We start from the raw sequence: 11130 nt of genomic DNA, 5'->3' as shown, positions 1-11130 counted from the left end.
GGAAAACATCGCGGGAATCCCTTCTGCTTTCCTAGAACTGAAGAAAGAAGAAATAAAACAAAGACAGGTAGTAACCTTTTCTTTTCTGTAACGTTGATTTGAGAGTATTGGCCAGGCTGCTGAGACACCTTGGGTTGTATATGACCCAGCTAGGATCTTCATGTAGTTTTGCTTTGCTGTACTGTATTCAAACATTCAGTTTTGGTTCACTGCTCCTCCCTCCAACCAAACATTGAGCTTAGAATGTCATTTTCCCAGTCTAGTTAGTGATTTGCTAGATTTTTACAAATTCTTAATATATGAGTGCATGTAGCTTAAAAGAAATTTGAATTTAACACTGAAAGGTAAGCATAAGGGTTTTTGGTTTGTTGTTTTTGTTTGTTTTTTGTTGTTTTTTTGAGACACAGTTTCAGTCTGTCACCCAGGCTAGAGTGCAGTGGTGTGATCTCTGCTCACTGCAACTTTCGCCTCCTGAGTTCAAGCGATTCTCATGCCTCAGTCTCCTGAGTAGCTGGGATTACAGGCGCACACCACCACATCCGACTCATTTTTGTATTTTTAGTAGAGGCGGGATTTTGCCATGTTGGCCAGACTTGTCTCGAACTCCTGACCTCAAGTGATCTGCCCGGCCTTGGCGGGATTATAGACGTGAGCCACCGTGCCGGGCCAGTATAAACTCTTAATATGGGCAATACAGATGAACTCCCAGAAAGAATAAGGTCAATGTGAAAGAGATTTTATTTTTATTTTTTTTATTTTTTATTTTTGAAGTAAGCTTCAAAACATCTCTTTAGTTCAGGTCTTAGAGATTAACTTGCAGTGAATATTTATTTGTAAACGAGTGGCGATAATACCAATCTTAATGTGTGTCTGTAGTGTGGGTGAAGAAAGAACAGTCTGGTTCAAAAGAAGAGGCTGATGAAATGATAGTTAATAGCATTGGTGTTTAACACATGTAGAAAGTAGTCTTCAGTTTGTTATTCTCAAATGTTCAACTATGTATATTTTGAAAACCTGGCCTTTGCAGATTGAACAAGAAAAATTGGCATCTATGAAGAAGCAAGATGAAGACAAAGATAAAAGAGATAAGGAAGAAAAAGAAAGCAGCAGAGAAAAAAGGGAGAGGTCTCGTAGCCCGAGAAGGTATCATACAATAGATGCATAACTGATGTTTTACAGGTACTTTAGGTCTTAGGAAACTTCCTTAGTTAAAAAGGAATCTAACAGCGCTATTCAAGAAATTTGTTCCGTCATGCAGTTTTCATGGTGACCTGTGGCTTGCCTCTGGACTGAAGAAATCTGTCATCTTTTGTTTGAGACAGATAATTTAGCCATGAGCGTCTCGCAGATCTTGATGAGTTATCCAACTCTAAATTCCTAAATCAAAACTTTAAACTTTTTCTTCCATATTGCTTTAGTTCATAACAGTTAATTTGGGTTTTTTAAAATATACTCTGATTCACTTTTTCTTTCCATTTCCTTTCTTCTAAAAAGAAATCTGTACTCATTAGCTGTTCATGTAATACTTACCTAATTCCCTCTTCTGCTTTTCTTAGATGGTTGTACTGAACCCAAACTTCAGATCATTTATTTGTTTTCTTCTTCCAGTGAGACTATTGTTAGGTTCACATTTTTAAATCCAGGACTCAGCTTCTGTATTTGTGGTGAAAGGTGAGAACTCCATTAGGCTTTTTATTTTTAGGGTTCTGCTTATTTCTTTCATAAATGTCTGCTGGAATTAGTAAAGAGAAGCGGTAATTTCTTTGTCCCTTTCATTTATATATTTGATACTAAAATCTCTTTATGGAAGTAATATTTATAGAGCTAAGCACAGATTGTCATGGTGGTAACTACTTGACTATTGATGAAGTATGTCTGCCATTTTTCTTCTGTGTGAATAAGAAAAAAACCCTTCGAGTTAGGCAGGCTACTGTTAAGATAGAGGGCTTCTCCTCTCGCAAAAAAGCCATCTTCTGGATGTTTGATGTGTATTTTTCTTTTCTGAAGAACATGTTGCTTTAATGGTACTAGTCATTTTTCTGGCATACCGAGGCTCTTCCTGATGAACTCCATTGTAATCTGTCGGCATCTAAATGTTAAATGTTTGGGAGTTTGATTTGTTGTCAGGGATTATCATTGTTTGCTTTAAAGCATCCTCTTTGCCTCTGAAAAGTTGGTCTTTTGATCTCTGGGAATGATTAAGAACCTAAGACTAGAGTCCCAAGTTAGTGCTTTCCTCCCTTATAACTGATATACTCGAGAATGTTATCTTTCATTTGCTTGTCTTTCTCTTCCCTATCAAGTAGATGAGATTAGCATGTCTTATTTCCATAGGGAAACATCTCGGATATAAACAACAATAGTGTAACTAAAGATTAATCCTCACTTCTCCCTTTGACTCCTCTCTTCCAATCTGTGTTATTTAAAAACCTGAAAAAAATTACTTTCATCCTAGACGCAAATCCAGATCTCCTTCCCCTAGAAGACGATCTTCCCCTGTCAGGAGAGAGAGAAAGCGCAGTCATTCTCGATCTCCCCGTCACAGAACCAAGAGCCGGAGTCCTTCCCCTGCTCCAGAAAAGAAGGAAAAAACTCCAGAGCTCCCAGAACCTTCAGTGAAAGTAAAAGAACCTTCAGTACAAGAGGCTACTTCTACTAGGCAAGTACATAAAAATTCATTTATAAATAATCACAATTTTAGATTAATAGTGACTGCAAATATGACATCTGAGTTAAAACTATTTTCCTTTTAGATTTTTTAAATTATAAAATTAGTTTGTTGAAAAGAAATTGTTAAGAGAGTATATTAAAAGAAAATGCCCCAGAGGGTGACCATTACTATCTTTTGGTTGTATTGTTTCAGGTATTTTATATATTGTAACTTGTTTTTTTCCTCAATGTATTGTGGACAACTTCGCACTTTTAAGAAATGTATGTAGTTGCCAGATGCGGGGGTGCATGCCTGTAATCTCAGCACTTGGAGAGGCTGAGGTGGGTGGATCGCTTGAGCTCCGAGTTAGAGACCAGCCTGGGGCAACATGGTGAAACTCCATCTGTACTAAAAAATATATATATATGTATATGTACACACACACAGACAAATTAGCCGGGCATGGTGGCACGTGCCTATAGTCCCAGCTACTCAGGAGGCTGAGGTGGGAGGATCACTTGAGCCTGGGAGGTTGAAGCTGCAGTGAGTCAAGATCGTGCCAGTACACTCCAGCCTGAGTGACAAGAGTGCGACCCTGTCTCAGAAGAAGAAAATGTACATGGTTGGAATTATTAGTTGCTCACTGGGTTTCAGTGATAGGTACATACATACTTATGTGTCTTTTGGAGCCAGAGACAAGTCTGTGAATTTTTGAAAAGTTTTAGAAATACTTTATTACATCATTGTATAATGATTTAGAAGGCTGAGTATAAGAAGGCAAAAAAAAAAAAAAAAAGCTTTTGTTTCCACAGTGACATTCTGAAAGTTCCCAAACCTGAACCTATACCAGAGCCTAAAGAACCTTCTCCAGAAAAAAATTCCAAAAAAGAAAAGGAGAAGGAGAAGACCCGACCACGATCTCGGTCACGCTCCAAATCAAGATCCCGGACGCGGTCCCGCTCTCCTTCTCACACTCGACCTAGGCGGCGCCATAGATCCCGATCAAGGTGAGTTGTGGCTTTAAGATCAACAAAGATCTTAGGTTTTATATGCTACTCTACTGGGTACAATTAGATACATAATTTCAAAGTGGTAGAAGATGTTTAGTAGAAATATTTTTTGAATGTACACAGATAATTTGAGGACACTTTTCTGTGTACCATAAAAATCTACATAAATGGAAAATTGTGATCCTTGAAATTTATTTTTTAGATGTGGCCATTGAGAAAACTAAGCCAAGAAATTCCTCACTCCTGGTTTATTCAGGACCTAATTCTGTTTGTTATGGCAGATCGTATTCACCTAGAAGGCGACCAAGCCCAAGAAGGCGGCCATCTCCTCGAAGAAGAACTCCACCAAGAAGAATGCCTCCTCCACCAAGGCATAGAAGGAGTAGATCACCAGTAAGACGGTAAGATTTTTAAAATTTGGAAGTGTCGAGTGTTTGACACTTCTGGATAATCTTTCTTTTAGGATAATCTGTAAATTAGTGTCCCCTGGAAGAAAGAACTCATAAGTGATATTAGACAGTGTCTTCTAAAGAGTCTGTTTCATTTGAAGTGTAATGCAATTGTTCGTGTTATGAAAAATGTCTAGTCTGGTGTTGGAAAGTAAACGAGAAATTCATCTTATTGACACTTTTCTGTTAACTTTTACCCTTCTAGACTTCACCAAGAAATCCTACTAAGTAAGGGAATTGGCCACCTTCTCTTTGGCTTTTAACTGGCTTCTGAAAAGTAGCTGATTATAGGGCCAGTAAGCTCCTTTTACCAGTATTAAAGTAATTCATTTGCTATTATACTTTGAGAAAAATATTTTTATGAATTTTTTATAAAATTCTCATATAGAAAATTCTCATTATAGAAGTAATGAAGCTTATAAGTAATTCAGACAGGAATAGCATAACTTGGAAGTTTTCCATAATCCCGGGGGAATATATCTATATTCCATAGATAGAATTGTTATTACTAGTTTAGTGTCTGGTTATTTTTCAAAACCCCGACTGTACCAGTGTTCTTTTTCTTAAATCATTCTAAAATGAGCATAAGATAAAATATTTGAATCTTGGATATATCACTTTAAACAAAAAGTTAGTGGCTAAATCTACCCAGAGTCGAGTCCTAGTGCACTGGTAGCAGTTGTTGTGCCTTCTTGCAGTACGTTTCACCTGGCTTTGGAAGAAATGCCGATGATTAAGCTTCCAGTTATATTTTGGACAGAATTTTTTGTTTGAATCTTTTAAAGTTCTTTCAGGGAACCAAATGAATTTGGAAATAAAGGGGAAAAATCAAGTAAGCTCTGTAAAGTTACTTTGTTTCTGCAGTCAGGTTTTTCAGAGAAAATTTGAAAATTTTCTTTGGGGAGGGGTTGTCAAGATATATTGAACTGTTACTACTGTTACAAAGAATCGATGTGTTAGGGTCATAGAGGAAATTAGTGAGGTAAATGGTCAGTCAGTTTCCAGGCATCACACTTCTCTAATTCCCCTTTAGGAGAAAAGTAATGCTGGTGCTTCCTAGTACAAGATTAGTGGAAGCAGCTATTTCTTATACTGGAGTTTTGCAAACAGCATGTTTAAATTGTGCTTACTCAGCCATTTAGCAGTCAATATTTTACAGATTGTTTAAGATTCCCTTTCAGCCAGTTTTTATCTCACACTTAAGGTAGGGTTTCTTTTTTTCAGGTTCTCAGGAATTCTTCCGCCAAAGGTGAATTCTGCAGGTACACATAATTGCAACAGAACTTAACACAAATTTTGCCGCAGAATTCGAGAGGCCCCTGCTTCTAAGTTTATGTAGCTAAATGAACTCTTAGTTTTACACATCTTTTTTAAAAATGCAACCTAAAGGTTTCTCAACATTGTGTTATTAAATGAAAAATACCTTGCCCCCTAATTTTGTATGCAAACTCCAAAACACCAATACCATTCCTAAGGCAGAAGGACTAGTTAGTTATTTTATTATAGCATTCAACCTGACAAGTTTGGTAACTGGAGAGAGAACACAGACAGAAGTATTTATCAGACTAAGTCGTTTATATTTAGTCTCAGAACTAGCTGTTTCCTGGCCTAGGTTATGGTTTTTTCCCCATTCTTTTGGACTCATTTATGTGCTTAGCTACATAAACTCAAAAGTCGGATTAAAATAGCTGTATTTTTGTGTAAACTGTTCATACCTGTAAGGCCGTTCTTTGTAAGTGTGCAGTTAGTGAATATGAATACTTCATTCCACAGAAGAAGACGTTCGTCAGCATCCTTGTCTGGGAGTAGCTCATCATCCTCTTCATCTCGTTCACGGTCACCACCAAAGAAGCCTCCCAAGAGGACATCCAGCCCCCCTCGGAAAACTCGTAGGTTATCTCCTTCAGCAAGTCCTCCAAGGCGAAGGCACAGGCCATCACCTCCTGCAACTCCACCACCCAAAACTCGGCATTCCCCAACACCCCAGCAGTCAAACCGTACAAGAAAGAGTCGTGTTTCTGTGTCTCCAGGGAGAACTTCAGGTAAAGGTAAAAATCAAACACATATGAAACATGTTCTCTCTTTCTTTGGCTACAAAGCATAGTTATTGCCCCCTGCTCACTCTCAAAGTATGAAATAGCTAGATAATATTTGTATCTGATACTCTCTGTAGGTTTGCTTATAAGCCTGCCTCTTCCCTGCTTTAAAATCTTGGGGCTTTTTTTATGTGTAAAAGGGTTTTGTTTTTAGCAATGCCCTCTGGCATTGCGCAGGTGGAGAAATCTTTTACCAGCCGTGGGCTGTTTGAGTTGAGGTAACATATCAAAGTTTGCGTTGGCATGATAAGGGATCATTTTATTACTATGAGACCAGTTAACTTTTTTTTCTCCTGAAGATTTTTGGTTTGATACCTTAAACAAGAGGACTTCATATTCTCTTTTAGTTCTTTCTTGGTCGCATTGCGCTCCCAAGCAAAGGACATGGTGTCCTCTTAAAAGCTGATTTGTTTTTTTAATTTAGGCTCTAGGTAGGGTTCTTCTGAGTGTTGTCCTTGCTTTATTCTGCAGATTGATTTCTGAGGAATTTATGATCTGTGATCCTGCCAGGCAAGTAGAATGCTGTGTTAGTCTGAGTGAAGGTTGTGGTCTATTGGGGTTTGTTCTGTGAGCATTAAATACGCATGGAAAAAACTGTAGTGTCCGTTTGAACCAGGCTCTCTGGAGCTTAGGGCTGGAATGATACAGCCTAAAAGGTGAGTAGTAAGGGATGGGGAGGATCTTAAAAGCTGCTAAAGCAATTGAGTTTTAAGGAGCAATCTGTAGGTTAACACACACTGGGGTTATTATGATCATATTGAAAATTTCAGGTTAGAGCCAGGAGTGGTGGCATGAGCCTGTTGTCCCAGCTACTCAGAAGGCTAAGGCAGGAAGATCACTTGATCCCAGAAGTTCAAGGCTGGCCTCAGCACCATAGCGAGATCCTGACTTAAAAAAGAGAGAGAGAAAAAATTTCAGGTTAGAAACAAAGAAATGAGGATGGGCAAAATTTTCATTATACATTTTAATGAGCTTGATGAGACCAGCATTGCTAATTATTCACCCTGTTGCCTTATCTCCCCACTCCCCAAGGCTGCAATGCGGTGATACCTAGAAAGGCAAATTTTGCTTTCCTTTTTTGTATCTGTGACAGTGAGGCATAGATAAGCTGACAGAGTGAAAGGGTGACCAGCAGATTATGATAGTCTGTAAAAAGTAATGTTTTCTGAATTGTGACATTTTTATTGTAGTGATACATTCATTAAATAAGACATGGCCATTTTTGTTGGCCCCTTAGAGAAGCAGCTAGTGAAAGTAGAGAAGCCTGTAACTCCTCCAGGTTCAGTCCTCAGTTTGAGAGAGGGGCTTCAGGATCACTGTTTTCATAACCTCATGTACCATACTGCTTTTCAGCATTGGGAAAATTTCAGTCCATTTTCAGTTACCATGTCCAAATCCGACGCCCATGGCCCTGACCTATTTTGTCTTTTCCTGTGAAGTTTGTACTTCTGAATATTTATTCTTTGTCTGGAGCCACAAAGCTCTCCAGGGAAAAAAACAAGTGTTTTCACCTGTTACTTTGCAAAAACACATCAAGTGATGATTTTTTTCTATTTATATCATATAGCCAAAGAGTTGCAAAAGTACCTGAACAGAGGGACCAATCCTTGTTAAAACAGGTTGATTGTTAAGAATTATTAGGTACCCTTTAAAAAGCATCTGCACAGATGCTAATTTCTTGTGTTTTGGCATATACTTTTTGCAAACAAGACAGAGTGGATATGTACACAGGAAAGAAGTAAGCCATGGTGAAAATAAGTATTTCTGTGGGTTTTGGGACAGGGCTTTCATGTTCAAACAACCTGCCCAAAGAGAGGCACTACAGGCAATGTAGTCAGTCTCCCCTGTGACCACTGGAGCTGAATATTGGTTTGAGCTACTTGGAAATAACCTCTCACCACCACTCCCCCAAATAGAGCCAGCATCTCACTCTGTCACCCGGGCTGGAGTGCAGTGGCCCAGTCATGGCTCCCTGCAGCCTCCAACCCCTGGGATTACAAGTGTGAGCCACCACACCCGGCCCAGACATAGCCTTTTGTATTAAACTGATCCCAGCCCTCTGTGATGAAATTTCAGAGCTAGAAAAGACCTTAACAATTGTCATCAAGAAACAGATTTTCAGGTTAGTTAACTTGGTCAAGGTCAACCAACTAGGAATAAAACTTGAGTTGTCGTTCCCAGTTAAATAGTGAATACTTTTCCCAACTTTCCTACCCCAGAATTCCTCTTTGATTGCTAAAGGTGAGAAATGGAGGGCAGGGTTGAAATTTTTTAGCTTCTCTATCTGGCAGTAAGATTTCAGAAATTACTTTGCAGTTTCTGCTGCTTAGAACAGTAACATCATTGAAATGTAATAGATATTACAGTTATATTTTCTGTAGTGGCCACTTATCAGGGCTTTAGGGATCTGTTCTTGATAGTGGGCAAATGGAGTGGGAGGGAGGCAGGAAAAGTGTTTTGGGGAACTTAATAGGTTAATTATTTGGAATACAGTATACGGTCATCTGAAGGGATCTTAGGGGAAACATTTGTAATTTGACATTTCATAAATTGGCATTATCTTAGTACATAAAATAGTGCTTGAAATCAGTGGCACAGTGAAGTGTGTTAACATGATCAATACTGGTGGTGACGTTGTGGTAATTTTGATTTTTTTAGATTAGCTTGGCCACATAAATTGTGCAATCTAGACAATTAAATGGTTATTTTACTATTGCTGGTCACAGAGTAACTTAATAAGTGATCTTTTGGGCAGGTCTAAGATTAATAATTAATAGAACTGTTGGAGTCAATTTAAAATTCTGGTTTTAAAGTTGCCTTCTACGATTTCTGACTTCATGCTAGAATAATTTTGTCCCTTGAATACTTAATATTAACAAAGTAAATGGTGTAAAGTCTCATCTAGAAAAATAGAAATCTGAAGTGCTGTTATAATATTAATAATGCTGTGACTCAATTGTATTAAACCAGAGTAGGAATATATAAATGATAGCTGTTTGATGTTTGATGGTATAATTTTTTTTTTTTTTTTTTTTTTTTTTGGAGACAGAGTCTTGCTGTGTCGCCCAGGCTGGAGTGCAATGGTGCGATCTCGGCTCACTGCAACCTCTGCCTCCCAGGTTCAAGCGATTCTCCTGCCTCAGCCTCACGAGTAGCTGGGATTGCAGGCGCATGCCACCACACCCAGCTAATATAAATGTATTGATAAAGACTACTTTAGCTAAGTAGTTAGTGAGAAATTGAATCAGGATGCAACTCCAGATGTGTATTTCCACTGGGGGAAAATGTAAATAATGTTACAATTCACTTGTATTATATAATGAGTAGGCTTTTGCCAACTATCTTGTAAGCATAACCACATTTTTAATGTTTCTTAGGGGAAAATGTATCCAAACAATCAGCTTCCAAAGCAAGTTTGGGAACCCAGTTCTCTAAGGTGGTAACTTGGATATGCACTTTTTAACTACGTGCCCATAATATCTTTTCAGAAATTGAGGATTAAGTAACACTTAAAAATAGAGAATATGGACTTAGAAAAAGAGCCTCAAATAGTTAACAATTTTAAAATACTTTTATTTCTTTGAGTTTGTTAAAATATAAGTATTAAGTATAGTTTGCTATTTGCACTGTCGTGATTCCTGATAATCTAATTGAGTGATAGCCATTCTTTACCCAATCCTACCCAATCCAGTGATTTGTCCAAATGGCTTATTACGTAGAAATTTTAAGAAAAGTCGCTGGGTGCGCGGTGGCTCACTCCTGTAATCCCAGCACTTTGGGAGGCAGAGGTGGGCGGATCACCTGAGGTTGGGAGTTCAAGACCTGCGTGACCAACATGGAGAAACCCCGTCTCTACTAAAAATACAAAATTAGCCAAGTGTGGTTGGCGCATGCCTGTAATCCCAGCTACACGGGTGGCTGAGGCAGGAGAATCCCTTGAACCCGGGATGCGGAGGTTGCAGTGAGCTGAGATCATGCCATTGCACTCCAGCCTGGGCAACAAGAGCGAAACTCTGTCTCAAAAAAAAAAAAAGAAAGAAAAAAGGAAAACTCTGTTCATTGAAAAGGCATACTGGTGAATTCTTCATTTTGACTTCTTTAGTAAAGATGCGATTACTGTGTTAGATCACTGGTTCTCTAATTACTGCCCCTTGGAATAAACCATTACAGAATTCTGAATGTGAGTGTCTTAAATGAAATGTATCTGTATTCTGAGTCAAACATTCCGTGGCAATTGCTTTAATCACACAAAACAGGTATCAGGATCCTGAGGGGATCAAATTGTCTGTAGATTTATTTCTTATTGGGATGTTCTCAAGTGGTGTTTCAGGTTAATCTATGGTATATATATATATGTTTATATGTGAATTTACTTAGGATTTTAGTTGTAGCAATGGATAGATACTATAAGCAGAGATAGTTGTTCAGATTAAAACCCATGACCTAAAAGTAGATTCTTGGATTCACATCTTAGCTCACTTAAATTGTCTTTGTGACTGAGGCGAAGTTGCTTCTTTTTAAGCCTCAGGTTTCCTCTCTTGTGGAATGGAACAGGGAGAAAGGGATGTGATACTACTAACCGTGTTAATAGTATGTCTAATACAGCAGGCTTACAAAAGGTAGTTACCATATTTCTATGTCATTGGTAAAAGACAGTTGGATAATTCATAGGATACCCACTGCTCTCCTACTACTTTAGGTATAGAAATGCCTTTTTTTCTTTCTAGCTCTTTGGAAAGAATCCTCAAGTCTTTGTATTTAATAATTTTTACTGTTGTGGTGGTCTGCGTTTTTTCATGGGTAGTTTAAATCCCCTGTGCTATTGTGAAGATTATGCTCTACATAAAGAACCTTTAGCCTGTTGGGCAGCCATTCTTCTTTTCTAGACCAAATATCTTTGTGAAAGTTTTATCAGATCTTATTTC

General features: G+C 38.3%; 1 protein-coding gene across 20 annotated transcripts in view; it reads left to right on the top strand.

Annotated features, from left to right (window-relative positions):
- The window catches only part of SRRM1 (serine and arginine repetitive matrix 1), a 29730-nt gene that overhangs the window by 5780 nt on the left and 12820 nt on the right, over nt 1-11130 (top strand). For 6 of the 20 annotated variants that reach the window (XM_055262699.2, XM_055262698.2, XM_055262694.2 and 3 more), the window contains 6 exons: nt 1-67; nt 1028-1143; nt 2456-2659; nt 3463-3657; nt 3942-4061; nt 5883-6157. The exon at nt 1-67 is cut by the window's left edge and continues 104 nt beyond it. In XM_055262699.2, coding sequence (XP_055118674.1) covers nt 1-67; nt 1028-1143; nt 2456-2659; nt 3463-3657; nt 3942-4061; nt 5883-6157 — 977 coding nt within the window. The remainder of the gene's footprint in view (nt 68-1027; nt 1144-2455; nt 2660-3462; nt 3658-3941; nt 4062-5882; nt 6158-11130) is intronic. The other 14 variants (XM_055262700.2, XM_055262701.2, XM_055262697.2 and 11 more) reach the window with 4 other exon arrangements.

Source organism: Symphalangus syndactylus, chromosome 22, assembly GCF_028878055.3.
Source record: "Symphalangus syndactylus isolate Jambi chromosome 22, NHGRI_mSymSyn1-v2.1_pri, whole genome shotgun sequence".
In the NCBI taxonomy this organism is placed as follows: Eukaryota; Metazoa; Chordata; class Mammalia; order Primates; family Hylobatidae; genus Symphalangus; species Symphalangus syndactylus.
The sequence above is the reverse complement of the archived record's forward strand: the minus strand, read 5'-3'. Positions and strand labels throughout refer to the sequence as shown.